At 63.0% G+C, this 21,708-nt stretch overlaps 2 protein-coding genes across 3 annotated transcripts; both read right to left on the minus strand.

The window, feature by feature from the left end:
• Positions 1-99: 99 nt before the first annotated feature.
• On the minus strand, positions 100-6,841 carry SCN1B (sodium voltage-gated channel beta subunit 1). The gene is made up of 4 exons (XM_054804964.1): positions 6,135-6,841; positions 4,239-4,405; positions 2,109-2,349; positions 100-239 (listed from the first exon to the last, which is right to left on the minus strand). Exons 1-4 carry the CDS (start codon positions 6,175-6,177, stop codon positions 100-102), a joined length of 591 nt encoding a protein of 196 aa, XP_054660939.1. The 5' UTR covers positions 6,178-6,841.
• A 1,961-nt stretch (positions 6,842-8,802) lies between these two features.
• On the minus strand, positions 8,803-15,655 carry PSMC4 (proteasome 26S subunit, ATPase 4). Of its 2 annotated transcripts, none has more exons than XM_054804966.1 (11): positions 15,550-15,655; positions 14,491-14,589; positions 14,199-14,385; positions 13,147-13,293; positions 12,051-12,160; positions 11,868-11,961; positions 10,848-11,015; positions 10,213-10,289; positions 9,951-10,119; positions 9,081-9,136; positions 8,803-8,977 (listed from the first exon to the last, which is right to left on the minus strand). In XM_054804966.1, the coding sequence occupies exons 1-11, from the start codon at positions 15,583-15,585 to the stop codon at positions 8,864-8,866; spliced, it is 1,257 nt and encodes a 418-aa protein (XP_054660941.1). In that variant the 5' UTR covers positions 15,586-15,655; the 3' UTR covers positions 8,803-8,863. The 2 variants fall into 2 exon arrangements, with proteins under 2 accessions (XP_054660941.1, XP_054660940.1); XM_054804965.1 differs by having other exon boundaries at positions 15,544-15,603.
• Positions 15,656-21,708: the final 6,053 nt, after the last annotated feature.

A 21,708-nucleotide genomic window follows, 5' to 3' on the forward strand; every position in this document is an offset into this window, starting at 1 on the left:
CCCCTGCAGACCCCACCCCCTCTCCCCAGCCCCCGCCCCCTCCCCAGCCCCCGCCCCCTCCCCAGCCCCCGCCCCCTCCCGGCCGAGCCCCGCCCCCACTCACGCGCTGTCGGGGGGCGGGGCCGCGGCCGCCACCTTGCGGTAGCAGTAGAGCATCTCGGCCGCCAGCCAGAGGGTCAGCACCACGATCAGCACGTACATCAGGATCTCCGACACGATCGACGCCAGGTCCCGCCGCGCTGCCGGCCCCGGGGATCCAACCCGCGCCCTGACGGACCGGACACGCCCACCCCACCCCAAACCCCGCCCACCCCTGCCCCAAACCCCGCCCACCCCGCCCCAAACCCCACCTGCCCTGCCGTGCCCCCTTGTGTAGCCACGCCCCCTTGCAGCAAGCCCCGCCCTCGATTTCCATAGCGTGGCTAAGCCCCGCCCCCTCAGACCACCTACGTACCCCACACCCATCTCAGCCCCAAGCCGCCCCTCCAAGCCCCGCCCACCCAAGCCACACCCCCTCCAAGCCACACCCCCTCCCCAAACCTCACCCCTTTAAAGCCCCCTTTACCCCACACCCCTCCCCATTGCCCCCCAAACCCCCCAAAGCCCCACCCCCTCCCTAACCACACCCCCTCCAAAGCCACACCCCCTCCAAAGCCACACCCCCTCCGAGCCACACCCCCTCCCCAAACCCCGCCCCTTTAAAGCCCATTACCCCTTCCCATTGCCCCCTCCCAAACCCAAGCCACACCCCCTCCAAGCCACACCCCCTCCCCAAACCTCACCCCTGTAAAGCCCCCTTTACCCCACACCCCTCCCCATTGCCCCCCAACCCCCCAAAGCCACACCCCCTAACCACACCCCTCCAAAGCCACGCCCCCTCCCAAACCCTACCCCTTTAAAGCCCCCTTACCCATCCCCATTGCCCCTCCCTCCCCAAACCCCAAGCCCCGCCCCTCCAAAGCCCCACCCCCTCCCTAACCACACCCCCTCCAAAGCCACACCCCCAACCACACCCCCTCCAAAGCCACACCCCCTCCCTAACCCCCGCCCCTTTAAAGCCCATTACCCATCCCCATTGCCCCCCTCCCCAAACCCCACCCAAGCCCCCAACCCCCGCCCCCTCCCTAACCACACCCCCTCCAAGCCACGCCCCCAAACCTCACCCCTTTAAAGCCCCCCATTACCCCACACCCCTCCCCATTCCCATTGCCTCAAGCCCCGCCCCTCCAAAGCCACACCCCCTCCAAAGCCACACCCCTCAAAGCCACACCCCCTCCCCAAACCCCGCCCCTTTAAAGCCTATTACCCCTTCCCATTGCCCCCTCCAAAGCCAAGCCCCGCCCCTCCAAAGCCACACCCCCTCCAAGCCACACCCCCTCCCCAAACCCCGCCCCTTTAAAGCCCATTACCCCTTCCCAAACCCAAGCCCCGCCCCTCCAAGCCACACCCCCTCCCCAAACCCCGCCCCTTTAAAGCCCATTACCCCTTCCCATTGCCCCCTCCCAAACCCAAGCCCCGCCCCTCCAAGCCACACCCCCTCCCCAAACCCTGCCCCTTTAAAGCCCATTACCCCTTCCCATTGCCCCCCCCAAACCCAAGCCCCGCCCCCTCCAAAGCCACACCCCCTCCAAGCCACACCCCCTAAACCCCGCCCCTTTAAAGCCTCCCTTACCCATCCCCATTGCCCCCTCCCTCCCCAACCTCCACCCAAGCCCCCAAGCCCCGCCCACCCAAGCCCCGCCCCCCTAACCACGCCCCCTCCAAGCCACGCCCCCTCCCCAAACCCCGCCCCTTTAAAGCCCATTACCCCTTCCCATTGCCCCCTCCCAAACCCAAGCCCCGCCCCCTCCAAAGCCACACCCCCTCCAAGCCACACCCCCTAAACCCCACCCCTTTAAAGCCTCCCTTACCCATCCCCATTGCCCCCTCCCTCCCCAACCTCCACCCAAGCCCCCAAGCCCCGCCCCTCCCTAACCACGCCCCCTCCAAGCCACGCCCCCTCCACAAACCCCGCCCCTTTAAAGCCTCCCTTACGCATCCCCATTGCCCCCCTCCCTCCCCAACCTCCCCCCAACGCCCACCCCCACCCAAGCCCCGTCCCCTCCCACCCGTGTCCACGACGGCCAGCCGCAGGGTCTTGTTGCGGGCCAGGCTGTAGACGTAGCCCTCGAAGGTGAGGTTGCGGCGCAGGCGGCACACGTAGAGCCCGGCGTGGGGCCGCCCCACGGCCGAGAGCCGCACCGAGAGGTCCTGCAGGTCCCGCGTGCCCCGCGAGCCGTTCCAGGCCAGCACCCCCTGGAACGGGCCGGGGGCCACCCACTGCCCCTCCTCCGGGCTGTAGTGCAGGATCTGGGGGGGGAGTCAGACCAGTGCCTCCCAGTAACCCCCAGTGCCTCCCAGTAACACCCAGTGCCTCCCAGTAACCCCTGGAACAGGCCGGGGGCCACCCACTGCCCCTCCTCCGGGCTGTAGTGCAGGATCTGGGGGGGGAGTCAGACCAGTGCCTCCCAGTAACCCCCAGTGCCTCCCAGTAACACCCAGTGCCTCCCAGTAACCCCTGGAACAGGCCGGGGGCCACCCACTGCCCCTCCTCTGGGCTGGAGTGCAGGAGCTGGGGGGGGAGTCAGACCAGTGCCTCCCAGTAACACCCAGTGCCTCCCAGTAACACCCAGTGCCTCCCAGTAACCCCTCGGTAACCCCCCAGTGCCTCCCGGTAACCCCCAGTGCCTCCCAGTAACACCCAGTGCCTCCCAGTAACCCCTGGAACAGGCCGGGGGCCACCCACTGCCCCTCCTCTGGGCTGGAGTGCAGGAGCTGGGGGGAGACTCAGACCAGTGCCTCCCAGTAACACCCAGTGCCTCCCAGTAACCCCTCGGTAACCCCCCAGTGCCTCCCGGTAACCCCCAGTGCCTCCCAGTAACACCCAGTGCCTCCCAGTAACCCCTGGAACAGGCCGGGGGCCACCCACTGCCCCTCCTCTGGGCTGGAGTGCAGGAGCTGGGGGGGGAGTCAGACCAGTGCCTCCCAGTAACACCCAGTGCCTCCCAGTAACCCCTCGGTAACCCCCCAGTGCCTCCCGGTAACCCCCAGTGCCTCCCAGTAACACCCAGTGCCTCCCAGTAACCCCTGGAACAGGCCGGGGGCCACCCACTGCCCCTCCTCTGGGCTGGAGTGCAGGAGCTGGGGGGAGACTCAGACCAGTGCCTCCCAGTAACACCCAGTGCCTCCCAGTAACCCCCAGTATCATCCCAGTAACCCCTCGGTAACCCCCCAGGGCCTCCCAGTAACCCCCAGTGCCTCCCAGTAACCCCTGGAAGGGACCCACTGCCCCTCCTCCGGGCTGGAGTGCAGGAGCTGGGGGGGGCTCAGACCAGTGCCTCCCAGTAACACCCAGTGCCTCCCAGTAACGCCCAGTGCCTCCCAGTAACCCCTCGGTAACCCCCCAGTGCCTCCCAGTAACACCCAGTGCCTCCCAGTAACCCCCAGTATCATCCCAGTAACCCCTCAGTAACCCCCCAGTGCCTCCCAGTAACCCCCAGTATCATCCCAGTAACCCCTCGGTAACCCCCCAGTGCCTCCCAGTAACCCCTGGAAGGGACCCAGGGCCACCCACTGCCCCTCCTCCGGGCTGGAGTGCAGGAGCTGGGGGGGGAGTCAGACCAGTGCCTCCCAGTAACACCCAGTGCCTCCCAGTAACCCCCAGGATCCTCCAGTAACCCCTCGGTAACCCCCCAGGGCCTCCCAGTAACCCCCAGTGCCTCCCAGTAACCCCTGGAAGGGACCCACTGCCCCTCCTCCGGGCTGGAGTGCAGGAGCTGGGGGGGAAGGGCACACCAGTGGGAACCAGTGCCTCCCAGTAACCCCCAGCATCCTCCCAGTAACCCCCCAGTGCCTCCCAGTAACCCCCAGTGCCCCCTTACTATCCTCCCAGTAACCCCGAGTGCTCCTCCCAGTCCCTCCCAGTAACCCTCCAGTGCCTCTCAGAGCCCCCCAGTGCCCCCTTACTACCCTCCCAGTCCCTCCCAGTGCCTCCCAGTGCCTTCCAGTAGCCACCCAGTGCTCCCCCTAAGCCTTCTCAGTCTCTCCCAGTGCCTCCCAGTGCCCCCCCTAATCCCTCCCAGTCCCTCCTGGTGGCCTCCCAGTCCCTCCCAGTGCCCCCCTAATCCCCCCCAGTGCCCCCCTAATCCCTCCCAGTCCCTCCCAGTGCCCCCCTAATCCCTCCCAGTCCCTCCCAGTACCTTCTGGAAGTGGGGGGCCCCCTCGGGACGGAAGAACCACTCGCCCTCGGCCTGGGCGGGGGTCTCGCTGCGGCGCTTGCAGGCGATGCAGAGCAGGCGGAAGGGGGCCCCCAAAACCGCCTCCGTCCCCGAAGCCACCTCCACGCACCCCCCCTGGGCCCCCCCGGCTGGGAGGGGGGGACGACACCCGGAGGGGTCACCCCCAGTTTACAGGACCCCCGAGGATTTGGGGTCCCCTGACATACACCCCCCACCCCCCCCGGCTCCACCAGCCAGTGACCCCCCCAAAAGTGGGGGGGGACACACCAAGGGGACACCCCCTGGAACGCCAAAATTGGGGACACCCCTCTGGTCCCCCCAAAATTGGGGTGGGGGGGGACATAGGGGACAATCCCAGCCCCCCGCTCCCCCAAACTGGGGAGGGGGGACAGGGGACACTGGTGGCAATGGAGGGGGGGGGCAGGGGACACTGGTGGATACTGGTGGCACTTGGGGGGGGACGGAGACCCTACGGTGGCATTTGGGGGGGCACAGGGGACATTGGGGGGCAGGGGACACTGTGGTGGCATTTGGGGGGGCACAGGGGACACTGGTGGCACGTGGGGGGGGACAGGGGACCCCACAATGGCACCAGGGGGGGCAGGTGACACTGGGGGGGCCAGAGAGGGGACCCTGCGGTGGCATTTGGGGGGACAGGGGACATTGGGGGGCGGGACCGGGGACACTGCGGTGGCATTTGGGGGGGCACAGAGAACCCCACAATGGCACTTGGGGGGGACAGGGGACACTGGGGGGAGACAGGAGACACTGGGGTGGCACTTTGGGGGGGACAGGGGACACTGCAGTGACATTTGAGGGGGGACAGGGGACACTGGGGGGGGCAGGGGACACTGGGGTGGCACTTGGGGGGGACACAGGATACTGGTGGCACTTGCTGGGGGGGGCAGGGGACCCTGCGGTGGCACTTGGGGGGGACAGGGGACACTGCAGTGACATTTGAGGGGGGACAGGGGACACTGTGGGGGGCAGGGGACCCTGCGGTGGCACTTGGGGGGGACAGGGGACACTGTGGTGGCATTTATGGGGGGCAGGGGACGCTGGGGGGGGACAGGGGACACTGGGGGGGGGCAAGGGACCCTGCGGTGGCACCTGGGGGACACAGGGGACCCCGCAGCAGCGCTGGGTGTGGGGGGGAAGGGGACACTGGTGGCACTGGGGGGGGTGGCACTGGGACTGCGGCAGAGACAGGTGACACCGCGGGGGGGGGGGGTGGGGGGGAGGGTGACACTGCGGAGGTGACAGGGGCCGGGAAGGGGACAGCGTGGGTGGCACATGGGGGGGGACACGACAGGGGACACCAAGGGGGGGCGGAAGGGGACACCAAGGGGGGGTGGCACTGGAGGGGGGACAGGGGACACCACAGGGGTGGCAATGGGGGGGGTGTGACACTGCAGGGGGACAGGGACATGAAGGGTGGGGGGACAGGAGACACCAAGGGGGGGTAAAGGGGACACCAAGGAGGGGTGGCACTGGGGGGGGACAGGGGACACCACAGGGGTGGCACTGGGGGGGGGGGGTGACACTGCAGGGGGACAGGGGACATTGGGGGGGGACAGAAGGGCCATTGAGGGGGGACAGAGGACACCGGGGGGGGGGAGTGACAGTTGGGGGGGGTCCGGGGACACTTGGGGGGGTCCGGGGACACTTGGGGGTGTCAGGGGGCACTGAGGGGCGTGAGGGGACACTTAGGAGAGAGACAGGGGACATTTGGGGGGGTGGAGGTGACACTTGGGGGGTCAGGGGACACTATGGGGGGCCAGGGGACACTAGGGGGGGTCAGGGGACACCGAGGGGGGGTCAGGGGACACCGAGGGGGCCCGGCCCGGCCGCACTCACCCATGAGGAGACCGAGGAAAAGCGAGAGGCCGGGGAACAACATGGCGGGCCCGGTTCGGTTCTTTTCGGATGGGTTCGGCTCAGTTCGGGCTCGGTTCGGTTGTTTCCGACCCGGTTCGGTTGTCTTCAACCGGGTTCGGCTAGATTCGGGATCGGTTCGGTCTCGGTTCGGCTCAGTTCGGCTGTCTCCGGCAGAGTTCGACCCAGTTCGGCCTCGGTTCGGCTGTCTTCAGTTGGGTTCGGGCTTGAGTTCGGGTCTCTCCGATCGATTTCGGGTCTCTCCGATCGGGTTCGGATCTCTCCGATCGGGTTCGGATCTCTCCGGCCGGGCCTGTCCCGCTCCTCAGCGCCTCACCGTCCCCCCTCAACCCCCTTCCTGGGCCATGGGCCCCTCCCCCGCCGGACTCCTGGGTCCCTCGGAGGAGGATGAGGGGGACGGGGGGGCGGGGAGGGGAAGGGGACGGGGACGAGGAGCTTCGGCCCGGGACGGGACGGAGAAGCCGGTTCAAGGCATGGCCGGCCCCGCTTTGGGGAGGTGAGGGGAGGGTGTGTGTGTGTGTGTGTGTGTGTGTGTTTCTTGGCTTCGGCTCCGCTCGGGCCGGGTTCGGGTTAGCTTCGGCTCCGCTCGGGCCGCGTTCGGGTTAGCTTCGGCTCTTCTCGGTTCGGATTCGGCTCGGGTTCGGCTCCGCTCGGCCCGGCGCAGTGCGGCGCCCGAGGGGGGGGGGAAGTGGAAGGAGGAGGGGGCCGGGCGTGACGCAACGAGGGGCGGGGCCGCAGCGCGAAGCCCCGCCCCCAACCCCTCCCCCCCGGGCCACCCCGTGTCCCCATGGACCTTCTCAGGTGGCACCGTGGCCACCTCCAGGTCCCCAAGGTTGTCCCCAAGGCCACCCCCAGGTCCCCATGGACCTTCTCAGGTGGCCCCATGGACACGTCGAGGTCCCCAAGGTTGTCCCGAGGTCCCCAAGGTTGTCCCCAGGTCCCCAAGGCCACCCCCAGGTCCCCGTGGACCTTCTCAGGTGGCCCCATGGACACATCGAGGTCCCCAAGGTTGTCCCCAGGTCCCCAAGGCCACCCCCAGGTCCTCGAGGTGGTCTCCATGGATGTTCTCAGGTGGCCCCATGGATGTCCTCATGTCCCCAAGGTTGTCCCCATGTCTCCAAGGCCACCCCCATGTCCTCGAGGTGATCTCCATGGATGTTCTCAGGTGGCCCCATATATGTCCTCGTGTCCCCAAGGTTGTCCCCATGTCCCCAAGGCCTCCCCATGGATCTTCTCAGGTGGCACCGTGGCCACCTCCATGTTCCCAAGGTTGTCTGCACATCCCCAAGGCCACCCCCTGTCCCCACGGCCACCTCCATATCCCCACGACTGTCCCCGTGGCCCCATGGATGTTCTCAGGTGGCCCCATGGACACTTTCAGGTCCCCAAGGTTGTCCCCAGGTCCCCAATGCCACCTCATGTCCTCAAGGTGGTCTCCATGGACGTTCTCAGGTGGCTTCATGGACGTCCCCATGTCCCCAAGATTGTCCCCATGGATGTTCTCAGGTGTCCCCATGGACACTTTCATGTCCCCAAGGTTGTCCCCGTGTCCCCATGGATGTCCTCAATGTGGTCCCATGGACATCCCCATGTCCCCAGGGCCACCCCATGTCCCCAGGGCCACTTCCATGTCCCCAAGGATGTTCTCAGGTGGCCCCATGGATGTCCCCATGTCCCCAAGGTTGTCCCCACAGACATCTCCAGGTCTCCAGGTTGTCCCCATGTCCCCAAGGCCATCCCCATGTCCCCAAGGATGTTCTCAGGCGGTCCCATGGACGTCCCCAAGGTTGTACCCAAAGCCACCCTCATGTCCTCATGGACGTTCTCAGGTGGCCTCATGGACGTCCCCATGTCCCCCAGCTTGTCCCCATGTCCCCAAGACCATCCCCATGGATGTCTCCTTGTCCCCAGGGCCACCTCCCTGTCCCCAAGACTGTCCCCATGGATGTTCTCAGGTGGCCCCATGGCCACCTTCACATCCCCAAGGTTGTCCCCATGGCTGTCCCCGTGTCCCCACGTGGTTCCATGGACATCTCACAGCTGTCTCTGTGTCCCCAAGGTTGTCCCCGTGTCCCCAAGGTTGTCCTTGTGTCCCCATGGACATCCTCACGTCCCCATGGATGTTCTCAGGTGGCCCCATGGACACCTTCATGTCCCCAATGTTGTCCCCAAGGACGTCCCCAGATGCCTCCATGGACATCCCAAGGCTGCCTGTGTCCCCAAGGCCGTCCACATGTCCCCATGGATGTTTCCATGTCCCCAAGGTTGTCCCCATGTCCCCAAGATCATTATGATGGACATCTCCATGTCCCCAAGGACGTTTCCACGTCCCCAAAGTTGTCCCTATGGATGTTCTCAGATGGCCCCACAGCCACCTTCATGTCCCCAAGGTTGTCCTCATGTTCCCAAGGCAACCTCCATGTCCCCAAGGATGTTTTCAGGTGGCCCCACGGCCACCTTCATGTCCCCAAGGTTGTCCCCAAGGCCATCCCCATGTCCCCAAGGATGTTCTCAGGTGGCCCCATGGCCACCTTCACATCCCCAAGGTTGTCCCCAAGGCCACCCCCATGTCCCCAGAGAGCTCCACGGACCTCCCCACGATTGTCCCCACGCAGACGTCTTTGGGGGATGGGGGTAACGTTGAGGTTTATTGGGGTGGTGACCTGGTTGTCCCCAAGGTCCCCAACTCGTCACTTGTAGAACTCGTGCTCCTGCTCGTCCTTCTTGATGACGGTCTTGTAGGCCTTCTCAAAGTCCTTGGCCAACACGATGTACCGGTTCTCCCGCACGGCCAGCATGCCACCCTGGGGACAGGCCACCGTGTCACCCGTGGGGACACGTCCAAGCGTCACCCATGTCACCCACCCCAGAAGGGAGGTGACACCCATGTCACCTCGTGTCACCCACCTCCTGGCAGATGGAGTTGATGTCCGCCCCTGAGATCTTGTCCGGACGTGCCACATCTTGGGGGGGTGGTGGTGAAGGAAATGTCCTCTCCTTGATGTCCCTGAGGTCCCCAGGCCACCCCACCAGCGTGCTCTGAGGTCACCAATGTCCCCATGGGGGTCCCTGATGTCCCCAAACCTCCCCAACATCTCCCTAGGGTTCCTGATGTCCCCTTGGGTCTCCGATGGCCCCATGGGTCCATGATGTCACTGATGTCCCCATGGGGTCCCCAACCATGACATCTCCCTGGGGTTCCTGATGTCCCCAACCCTTCCTGATATCCCCTGAAGTTGCCCATGAGGTCCCCAACCCCGACATCTCTCTGATGTCCCCATGAGGTCCCTGATGTCCCCAACTCTTCCTGATGTCCCCATGAAGTCCTCAACCCTGACATCTCCCCAGGGTTCCTGATGTCTACAACCTTCCCTGATGTCCCCAACCTCTCCCTGATGTCCCCATGATGTCCCCAACCCCTCCCTGATGTCCCTGTGAAGTCCCCAATGTCCCCATGAGGTCTCCAACCTCTCCCTGATGTCCCTACGAAGTCCTTGATGTCCCCATGATGTCCCCAACCTCTCCTTGACTTCCCCATGAAGTCCCTGATGTCCCCATGATGTCCTCAACCTCTCCCTGATGTCCCCATGAGGTCCCCAACCTCTCCCTGATGTCCCTACGAAGTCCCTGATGTCCCCATGATGTCCTCAACCTCTCCTTGATGTCCCCATGGGATCTCCACCTCTTCAGCCCACCCCAGGGGAGATCCCACCTTGGCGGTGACCCCAACCTCGCCGCCCTCCCCACCCCATGGTGTCCCCACGTGTCACCAGATACAGTCCTCGAGGTCCACCTCCTCCGAGAGGTTCATCTTGCCGGTGATGGTGGAGAAGATGAGACGTTTCTGACGTCGGTCGGGCAACGGGAATTCAATTTTCCGATCCAACCGACCAGGACGCAACAACGCCGGGTCCAAGGTGTCTGCTCGGTTGGTGGCCATGATCACCTGGGGTGGGGACACATGGACATGGGTGTCACCATCACCATGGTGACCCTTCCAGCACCCAAGGGATCCTTCCAGCACCCATGGGATCCTCACCTTGACATTGACGTTCTGGTCGAAGCCGTCCATCTGGTTGAGGAGCTCCAGGAGGATGCGTTGAACCTCCCGGTCGGCTGCGGTGGAAGAGTGTAGGGGGACACGGATGTGGTGGGTTGGGTGCTGAGACCCAAGGGATGCCACCAGCACCCATCACCCTCCCAAGAACCCACCCTGACCTTGACCCCCACCCCAGGGTATCTCCCCAGCCCCAGAGACCAGGGGACACCAGGAAGGTCCCTGAACCCCACCATGAAGTTCTCCAGAGGGTTCCTGACCCCCACCCAAGCCCCAAAGACCACCAAGGGGTCCCTGAACCCCACCATGAAGTTCTCCAGAGGGTTCCTGACCCCCACCCAAGCCCCAGGGACCACCAAGGGGTCCCCAAACTCCACCATGGGGTTCTCCAGAGGGTTCCTTGCTCCCACCCAAGCCCCAAGGACCACCAAGGGGTCCCCACACTCCACCATGGGGTTCTCCAGAGGGTTCCTGACCCCCACCCAAGCCCCAAAGACCACCAAGGGGTCCCTGAACCCCACCATGAAATTCTCCAGAAGGTTCCTGATCCCCACCCAAGCCCCAAGGACCACCAAGAGGTCCCCAAACTCCACCACAGGGTCCCCGTGTCCCCTCACCCCCGGTCTGGGCGTCGAAGCGCTTGGTGGCGATGGCGTCGATCTCGTCGATGAAGATGATGGCAGGGGCGTTCTCCTTGGCCAGGCGGAAGACGTCGCGCACCATGCGAGGACCTTCCCCCAGGTACTTCTGCACGAACTCCGAGCCCACCACCCGGATGAAGGCGGCTGGGGGCACCCGCAGGGGCTGGGACCTTGCGTCTGGGTGAGGGTGCCCCACGGAGCACCCCCAGATCTCCCCTGGCCACCAGCACCCCAAGGAGCCCACCAGCACCCCGGGGTGCCCTCTGCGGCCCAAGGAGCCCACCAGCACCCCAAGGAGCCCACCAGCACCCCTAGGTGCCCTCAGAACCCCAAGGAGCCCACCAGCACCTTAGGGTGCCCTCAGCAGCCCAAGGAACCCACCAGCACCCCAAGGAACCCACCAGCACCCTGGGGTACCCTGAGAACCCTAGAGTGCCCTCTGCAGCCCAAGGAGCCCACCAGCACCCCAAGGACCTCACCAACACCCTGAGGTGCCCCCACCAGCCCCAGGTGCCCCCAGAACCATACCAGCACCCCAAGAACTCCATGACCATCCCATGGGTAACCCCACCATGACCCCGTGGATCCCACCAGCACCCTGTGGTGTCCCCCACAGCACCCCAAAGACCCCACCACCACCCAATGGTGACCCCAGCACCCCAAGGTCTACCACCACCACCCCAAGGTCCACCACTACCAACCCAAAGACACCACCACCCCCCAATGGTGACCCCAGCACCCTGAGGTCCACCCCACCCCCCTGAGGTCCACCACCACCAACCCAAAGACACCACCACCACTCAGTGGTGACCCCAGCACCTTGAGGTCCACCACCATCAACCCGAGGTCCAGCACCACCAACCCAAAGACCTCACCACCACTCAGTGGTGACCCCAGCACCCTGAGGTCCACCCCCACCAACCCAACCATCCCACCATTCCCCCGAGGATCCCACCACCCACCACAGGTGCCCCCAACACCCCAAGGTGCCCCCACCTGTGGTGTGGTGGGCCACGGCCTTGGCCAACATGGTCTTGCCGCAACCGGGAGGTCCGTACATGAGGACGCCCCGTGGGGGGTCAATGCCGATCTAGGTGGGGACATGACACCCAAGGGTGACGTCACGGGTCACCAAGGGTCCCGTGTCACCCCCCACCCATGGGTGCTACGTGGTCACACCTGCTTGTAGAGCTCAAAGTGGGTGAGGGGCAGCTCCACGGCCTCCCGCACCTCCTGCTTCTGGATGTCCATGCCCCCGATGTCGGCGTACATCACGTCCGGCTTCTGGTCTGGAATGGAGACGGGTCATCAACAGGGGCCACCAGCGGTGGCCGAGGGCTTTGGAGAATGCTGGGGGCAACCTTGGCCACCACAGAACAGCCCCAACCAGATGAGGTCACTTGGGGATCTTGCCTAGGTTGGGTAGCTCCAAGGATGGAGACCCACCACCCCATCCAGGCTTCCATCCTGACGTGACAACAAGGACAAGAGCTTCCTGGTCCAACCTCCTCCCCAAAACATCTCCAACCGCAGCAGGTCACGTCTCCAACCACAGCAGGTCGCATCTCCAACCACAGCAGGTCACTTGGGACCTTGTCTAGGTGACGGTTGGCCAACTCCACCACCCACCACCCTTGGTCGTGGCTCCAACCCCTCAGGACAGCAAGTCCCTGGTCCAATCTCTCCTCCAAAACTTCTCTGACCAAGGTGGGGTGCTCAGGACCTTGCCCAGGTGAGGGCTGGATGTCTTCCAAAGATGGAGACCCACCACCCGTCTACGTCCCAAGCCCTGGCTCTGTCCACCTGTGACAACAGGTCCAACCTTCTCTGCAAAATCATCTCTAACCAGAGCAGATCACTTGGGACACCAGGGACAGGAGGTCCCTGGTCCAACCTCAGTCTTTCCAACCACATCTTGTCCAATGCTCACGTTGTCTCCAACGATGGAGACCCACGACCCATGCAGACCTTAGCCACAGCTCTGCTCTCCTGACACAACAGGGACAAGAAGTCCCTGGTCTAACCTTCTCCACAAAACATCTGCAAACCAGAACGAGGAGCTCAGGATCTGACCCGGGTGAGGGACGTCCAAGGATGGAGACCCACCACCCCCTTCTAGGTAGACCTGGACCACATCCAGCTGAAGGTTCCTCTAAAGAAAAGCTCCAACTCGCAGCACCGTGGCATCTCCCCAACCTGACAGAACCCATGAACCTGCTGAGAAGGTCCTTGGTCCCACCACCCACAGCGTTGACCCCAGGAGGTGGTGGCCCACCTGACGTCAGCATCATGATGCTGCTGTCGGCCTCGGGTGGGAGGACGTCCACCAGCGCGTTGCTGTGCTTGTGCAGGGCCACCGAGGCGTTGGGCTTCAGCAGCTCCCGGTCGATGGTGCTCAAGATCCTCACGTAGTAGTTGGAGCCTGTGGGAAGAGGACAAGGATGAGGTGTCCCCATGTGTCACCCCCAAAACCACCACGTCCTCAACTTTCCATGTCCGTCCCCACCAGATGAGTCTTCTTACAGCCATCCCCAACTGCTCATATCCATCCCCACGTCCCCACCACACCTGACCCCTCATGGCCACCTTCAACCTTCCATGCTCATCCTCACGTCCCCACCACACCAGACCACCTCATGGCCGTGGTGGTGGAAAAACCCAACCTTCCACATCCATCCTCACGTGCCCACCACACCTGACCACCCCATGGCCACCCCCAATCCTCCACGCCCATCCCTATGTCCTCACCACACCAAACCCCACGTGGCCACCTTCAACCTTCCGCATCCATCCACATGTCCCCATCACCCAAGACCCCCCCACACCCATCCCCACGTGCCCACCGCACCAGACCACCCTGTGGCCATGGTGGTGGGAAAACCCAACACTCCGTGCCCATCACTACGTCCTCATCAAACCAGACTCCCCATGACCAGTCCCAACCCTTCACACCCATCTCCACATCCCCACCACCCTACCCCATGGTCACCTTTGTCCCTACATCCCCACCACCCCATGCCCACCTCCATCCCTATGTCCCCACCACCCCGTGGCCACCTCCATCCCCACATCCCCACCACCCCACGCCCACCTCCATCCTCACGTCCCCATCACCCCAGACCCCATGGCCACCTCCATCCCCACATCCCCACCACCCCATGCCCATCTCCATCCCTGCATCCCTACCCCGTGGCCACCTCCATCCCCACGTCCTCACCACCCTACGCCCACCTCCATCCCCACGTCCTCACCACCCCACGCCCACCTCCATCCCCACGCCCACCTCCATCCCCACGCCCACCTCCATCCCCATGCCACCCTCCCCACCGGTGGTGGATCCCACGATGGCCGTGTTCTGATCGACGGCCTCCAGGAACTGCCCGATGACCAAGGGGATGCTCTGGATCCTCTTCACCTCCTCCTGGGCGTGGAGGAACTCCTTCTTCAGGTTCTTCTGCTCATCCTTGATGTACTCCTCCTGCACTTCCAGGAACTCCAGCTCCTGCTGCAGCTTCTGCTGGGACATTTGGAGATCAGGGGGGGGTCCGAGTTGCTCCTCACCTCCTCCTGCCTGGACCTTCTCCTCCTGCCTGGACCTTCTCCTCCTGCCTGGACCTACCTTGTAGCGGCTGTAGAGGTCCTCCAGGTCCTCAGGTTCTGGCACCAGGAAGGACAGAGCGGTGGGGGGGCGAGGGGTGGCCAGAGCGGGCAGCTCATCCTGGGGGGGGGATGGAGATTGAGGGGGGGCACCCAGAGATTGGGGGTCACCCAAGGGTGGGGGGGGGACACCCAGAGATTGGGGGGCACCTAAGGGGGGGGGACGATGACACCCAGAGATTGGGGGGGACCCAAGGGTGGGGGGAGACCCAAGGGTGGTGGTGGTGGGGCACCCAGAGATTGGGGGGGACCCAGGGGTGGGGGGAGACCCAAGGGTGGGTGGGGCACCCAGAGATTGGGGGGGACCCAGGGGTGGGGGTGGGGCACCCAGAGATTGAGGGGAGACCCAAGGGTGGTGGTGGGGCACCCAGAGATTGGGGGGGGGGGGCACCCAGCAATTGGGGAAGGGACCCAAGGGTGGGGGGGAGGCCCAGGGGTGTGTGGGGCACTCAGAGATTAAGGGGGGGGCACCCAAGGGAGGGGGGGGGGCACCCAGGGGTGAGGGCACCCAGAGATTGAGGGGGGGGACCCAGAGACTGGAGGGGACACCCAGGGGTGGGGGGGAGCACCCAGAGATGGGAGGGGACTCAGGGGTGGGTGGGGGGCACCCAGAGATTGGGGGGGGGCACCCAAGGGAGGGGGGGCACCCAGGGGTGGGGGGGACCCAGAGATTGAGGAGGGGCACCCAGGGGTGGGGGGGAGCACCCAGGCAAGGGCAGGGGGCACCCAGATTGTGGGGAGACCTGGGTGAGGGTGGGGGGGGGCACCCAGGGGTGGTGGTGGGGGATCACCCCGAAATGGGGGGGGCACCCGGAAGTGGGGGTAACCCGGAAGTGGGGGGTAACCCGGAAGTGTGTGTGTGTGTGGGGGGGGGGCACCCGGCGATGGGCAGAGCGCCCGGCCCTAGCGGGGTGACGCAGCGATGGGTGGCGGCACCCACAGCCGGGGGGTGTTGGGGTGTCCCTGGGGGGGGTCCCCACCCGTGATCTCCCCCCCTCCCCGACCCGACTCCCACCCAAACCTGCGGCTTCTCTCCCAGCAGCCCCAGCTCCTCCATCGTGACGGCGCGCGGCGGCCGCGGGGGCTGACGGGAACGGGGCCGGGGAGGAGCCAGGTAAACCCCGCCCCCTTGCGCAGCCGCGGGGCACGATGGGAAATGTAGTCCCGCCCACCAGTGCCACTCGCTGGCACCGCCCCGCTCTCCTACGGACACGCCCTCCAGCCCCAGCCACGCCCCTCAGCCCGCCCTGACTCCGCCCCTTGCGGAGAGCGGGAATCCCGCCCCGCTGCCGCGCATGCGCGGTTCGAACGGCGGGTCCGTGAGGTACCGGAGGGGGGTGTGTGTGTGGGGGGGAACCGGAGGGGAGGGGGGGGGAAACAGGGGGAGCGGAGGTGGGGGGGGGGGGGAGGGGAGTGAGGGGGTTACCGGGGAGAACGGGGGGGGAAACGGGGGGGCGGAGGGGAACGGGGGCGTTAATGGAGGGGGGGGGAACGGGGAGGGGGGAAACGGGAGGCCGTGAGGGGAGGGGCGTGGCCGTGAGGGGAGGGGCGTGGTCGTGAGGGGAGGGGCGTGGTCGTGAGGGGAGGGGCGTGGCCTTGAGGGGAGGGGCGTGGCCATGGGGGTGTTGTGGCCTTTGATGGTTGGGGCGTGGCCTTCAGGGGAGGGGCGTGGCCTTGAGGAGAGGAGTGTAGCCATGGGGGCGTGGCCTTGAGGGGAGGGGCGTGGCCACGAGGGGCAGAGTGTTGCTGTGGGGGCGTGGCCTCGCTGGGAGGGGCGTGGCCATGTGAGTTGTGGTCTCAAGGGGAGGGGTGTGGCCACGGGAGGGGCGTGGCCACGGGAGGGGCGTGGCCATGAGCGGTGGGCGTTCCCCAGCCCGCTGGTGGGGTGACCTCAGAGGTGATGCGAGAGGTGACATCACTCGACCGCGCCTTGGTGGCCCTAGAGAAGCCCTGGAGGGGACGGGGCCACCACGGGCAGCAGGTGGGGGGCCCAGTGCTCCCAGTGCAGCTCCCAGTGCAGCTCCCAGTACAGCTCCCAATGTTCCCAGTACAGCTCCCAGTACAGCTCCCAGTGCTGCCAGTGCAGCTCCCAGTGCTCCCAGTGCTCCCAGTGTTCCCAGTGCAGCTCCCAGTACAGCTCCTAGTGCTCCCAGTGCTCCCAGTACAGCTCCCAGTGCTCCCAATGCAGCTCCCAGTGCTCCCAGTGCTCCCAGTGCAGCTCCCAGTGCAGCTCCCAGTACTCACAGTACAGCTCCCAGTGTAGTTCCCAGTGTCCCCAGTACAGCTCCCAGTGCTCCCAGTGCAGCCCCTAGTGCAGCTCCCAGTGCAGCTCCCAGTGCAGCCCCCAGTGCTCCCAGTACAGCCCCCAGTACAGCTCCCAGTGCTCCCAGTACAGCCCGCAGTGCTCTCAGTACAGCTTCCAGTGCCCCCCCAGTGCTCCCAGTGCTCCCAGTACAGTTCCCAGTACTCCCAGTGCAGCTCCCAGTGCTCGCAGTATAGCTCCCAGTACAGCTCCCAGTGTTCCCAGTGCTCCCAGTACAGCTCCCAGTGCAGCGCCCAGTGCTTCCAGTGCTCCCAGTACAGCCCCCAGTGTTCCACTGCAGCCCCCAGTGCTTCCAGTGCTCCCAGTACAGCTCCCAGTACAGCCCCCAGTGCTCCCAGTACAGTCCCCAGTGTTCCCAGTACAGCTCCCAGTGCAGCGCCCAGTGCTTCCAGTGCTCCCAGTACAGCCCCCAGTGCTCCCAGTACAGTCCCCAGTGTTCCTAGTACAGCTCCCAGTGCAGCGCCCAGTGCTTCCAGTGCTCCCAGTACAGCCCCCAGTGCTCCCAGTACAGTCCCCAGTGTTCCTAGTACAGCTCCCAGTGCAGCGCCCAGTGCTTCCAGTGCTCCCAGTACAGCCCCCAGTGTTCTCACTGCAGCCCCCAGTGCTTCCAGTGCTCCCAGTACAGCTCCCAGTACAGCCCCCAGTGCTCCCAGTACTGATCCCAGTCCCACCCCAGTTCTCCCACTATGGCTCCCTTGCTCCCCCCAGCGCCCCCAGTGCCTCACCAGTGCTCCCAGTGCCTCACCAATGCTCCCAGGGCCGCTCCTTGGCTCCTCCAGCCCTCCCAGTGCTGCCCCAGTGCTCCCAGTACAGTTCCAGTGCTGCCCCAGTGCTCCCAGTGCGGCTCCCTGGCTCCCCCCAGTGGTCTCTCAGTGTTTTTTTTTTTCTGAGCCCAAACCCCCCTAAATTGCTGTTTCTGAGCCCAAAAACTCCCAAAATCGGTGTTTCTGAGCCCAAAGGCCCCTAAATTGCTGTTTCTGAGACCAGACCTCCCCAAATCGTGGTTTCTAAGCCTAAAATCTCCCAAAATCGCTATTTCTGAGCCCAAAATGCCCATAAATTGGTCTTTCTGGGCCCAGAAGCTCCCAAAATCGCTGTTTCTGGGCCCAAAATATCCATAAATTGGTCTTTCTGAGCCCAGAAGCTCCCAAAATCGCTGTTTCTGGGCCCAAAATGCCCATAAATTGGTCTTTCTGAGCCCAGAAGCTCCCAAAATCGCTGTTTCTGAGCCCAAAATGCCCATAAATTGGTCTTTCTGAGCCCAGAAGCTCCCAAAATCGCTGTTTCTGAGCCCAAAATGCCCATAAATTGGTCTTTCTGAGCCCAAAATCATGGACCCCAGTTAAAAAAAACCCAAAACCCCCTAAACCCCCCATAATTCCCCCTTTTTTCTTTTCATTGTGGAGGACCACCTCAGGTGGAGCAGATCTTGTCTCGGTTGAGGTCCTCCACCTGGTCGTTCCTCCTCCCAACCTCTCAAGCTTCGTCAGGGCGGTGGGAAATTGAGATGTTTGGGGTCTCGTTCTAAAGCGAAACCTCAATTGTTCCTGGGTTTTTTTGGCCGTTTTCACCCCAAAACAACCCAAGAGCTGCTGTGGAGAAGATTAACTCCATCCATGGTCAGACCCAGGATGATCTTCCACAGAAGAAGTCGATTAGAAAGAAAAGAACCTGTTTTAAGGCAAAAAAAGTGAGATTTAGTCCAGGCATAGGTGTGTACGTGAGTTTTGGGACTTGATGGGTTGGTGGGACATATCTCTGAGGGCTTGGCGTTGCCGAAGAGGTTCCACATTGGTCAGGTTCTGGTCTTGAAGGAGTCATACCCCTGGCCACGGCCACATTGTGCTTTGAGGTGGCCCCGGCATTCTTCCAAAAGCTCGTGTAGAAACCAGGAGCTCTCCTCTTCTCCTTCCTAGGCTCCTGTGGTCCCACCACGAGATGAACCCCAGCTCCAGGAGATCCTGGTGCACCAGTGGAGAAGGAGAATTACCAGGATGCCGGCGTCCATCCGAGGAGAAAATCGGGAACGCAGGAGCAGAAGCTTCTCAAGAGTCTGGTGAGACCACTGTGGCCTTTGAAGCTCATGGCCAAAGCTCTTGGAGGACAAGGGTTGAGTTTTCCACACCAGGACAGCGTTGGTGGCCTGGATTTTGGAGCTCAATGCTCTACAAGTGGTAGGAGCAGAAGAAGACCCTGCCCAGCCCTTTGTCTCTCCGGTCCTTTGAGGTCTCAGCTTTTGAACTTCCTTCTTTCCTTCAACTCTTCTCATTTTTCTTCTCTCCAGGTGAAGGTCCCAGGTCACGTTAAGAGAAGCAGAGATGACAAACCAGAGGAACCTCAACTGTGCAGGTACTCGCTCGTGTCATCTTCTCCCGTGATAGATCGGGTGCTGTCGTGTCGGGAGCAACCCTGGGTGACAAGAGCTGGTTGGAAGGTGGAAGCTGTTGGTGACACCGCACCCAAAAACCTCCTGGACTTCTCCAAGGACCTACCCAGGGAGGAGAACGAGAAGAAGACACGATGGGCCGTGCCTCGCTACCCGTCCCTGTCACCAGCAGGGCTGTGCTTCAGCGCTGGTGGAGCTTGGGAGAATGGTGAAGACCTCACTCCTAGAGTTGGTTGAGGTTCTTCTTCCAAGAAGACCATGCCCAAGCTGCGAGGAGCCCCCCCCCTTCCCCTGGTGGACCTCGGTTTCTACCTTGGCTTGCCACCTTCTTTGGAGGCGTTGATCCATACTTCCTCCTCGGTTGCAGATGACCTGTTCAGAGAAGGTCCAGGACCTTCCAGCAGGTTTGTTGCGTGGAGGGATGTCATCACTGAAAGGTTTGAGGTTGGATCTGGAGGGCTTGAGGTCCAGCAGCTCCCCAAGGGGCTACGGTGGGAGGAGATGCAGTTTAGGCATCGTTAGGTCCCCACCTTCTCTTGGCATAGAGAGACCTCCAAGATGTCCTTCCACATCCTCTTGTGCACCCAAGCGGTGGGCGCTCTCTTGGAGACCTACGGGTCTTCCCGTAATACCTCAGAGGAACCGAAGGGTCTTCAACAGGGTGGGAGGTCATGACGTGGTGGACATCACCCACCGCAGGACAAGATGACTCTGGAGTTTGTTGCTGTGCTCTCGGAATATTGTAACCTCAGTGGAAGATCCAAGATCTGAGTTGTCTTCTACAAACAGCCCGACCGCTGGGAAGAATTTACCAACGTGGAGAAGAGGTACAAAGACCCAGATGGTTGGATTTACACTGAGGAGGTCTTTCCACCGTGGTTCTCCTTCAGCTCTTGGCTGAAGAACCTCGCTGCAGGTTCCTACAGAGGTTGGAGGTGAACCTCCCAATGATGTCTCGTCGGATGAGCCAAAACTTGACCTTCAAGTCAAATAAGCCAAACAGGGACCTTCAAAGATCATCTAGTCCAACCCCTCTGCCATGCACAGGGACATCTGCCACTAGATCAGGTTGCTCAAAGCCAAGTCCAACCTGGCCTTGACCAACGATGGGGAAGATGTCCCTGTCCACAGCAGAGAAGATCCTTGAAGGTCCCTTCCAACCTAAACCCAACCCATTCTATCATCTTCCACTACATCAGGTTCCTCAAAACCCCGTCCAACCTGACCTTGAGCACTTCTGATGATGGGACACCCACAGCGTCTCTGGACAACCCCGTTCTGGTGTCTCACCACCGATGGGACACCCACAGCGTCTCTGGACAACCTGTTCTGGTGTCTCACCACCCTCATCGTTCAACATGTCTTCCAACCTAACCCCACCCTCTCTCAGTCTCCTGGTCCTCATGGCCTTGACCTGCTTTCCTAGGAAACTCCTGCAGATGATAGACGCTCACAAGACCTTAATTAGAAGATGTCCTCCGCTGCCAAAAGAAGGTGGTGGAGATGGTGGCTTTGAGGAACTTCAACAGGGACATTTGGCTTCCACTCCAGTTCCTCTTGGACGCTTTGCGTGGGCGCATCTTGGCCATCAGTAGAGACTCATCCCAAGTGCCTGTAAGGACAACTGACCGGTGGAAGACCTTCTTTTGCTCTGCAGGGAGTGGTGGGGCTGTTCAAACGTGGGTCAGAATGTCTCCTCGGTTCCTACAGCGATTTTCAGGGTTGAAGGACCTTATTTTAGAAACCTGGGGTTGGGTTGGAGATGAATCGTGGGACCAGAAGAAAGGAAGACCCTTCAATCCTACCAGAAGACTTCACGCTTCAGTCTTGACGCGTGGAAGCTCCTCAGCTGCGGGAGCAGAAGCCCTTCTCATGGTCATCCTCGAGGTCTTTCTGTCCTCTTTTCGGGACCACGATTTGGAACGTGGCTTTGGAAATGGTCGCCAGCAGGATGGACTCCTGGTTGAAGGACGTGTGAGTGGGGCTTTCTTGAGGGGAGAGGTCCTGTGGCACCTCTGTGAAGGGTCTGGAGAAGGATGGATGGATGGATGGATGGATGGATGGATGGATGGATGGAGCTCTGGCTGAGCAGAAAGTGGGTGGTTGCTGTGGTTTGCCCATTTTTGATGGCTTTAACCCCACCATGGTTGGAGAACGTGGAGACCCACAAGGGTCATGTCCTATGAACCTTCTGCAGACAGTGGCTGTAGTCAGGTAAGAACTGTGAAAGCAACCTCAAGAAGCGTTTGGTCCTTTCCCGTGTCCACAGCTGCCCATCGAGGTCTTCAGAGGAACCGTTGAAGCCCACGAGGTCCTGCAGCCACAACCCTTGGCAGATCCAGGTGTTCCTCAAGGTCAGCTGATGGGTTTCGCTCTTCCTCCGTAGACGTGGGAGCAACTGCTTTCGGTGAAGATCTGCTGCATGAGGTGGACCGAGGAGTGTCGAGGCTTGATCCACCACATATTTGAGA

This window comes from Grus americana, chromosome 27 (genome assembly GCF_028858705.1).
Source record: "Grus americana isolate bGruAme1 chromosome 27, bGruAme1.mat, whole genome shotgun sequence".
NCBI lineage: Eukaryota > Metazoa > Chordata > Aves > Gruiformes > Gruidae > Grus > Grus americana.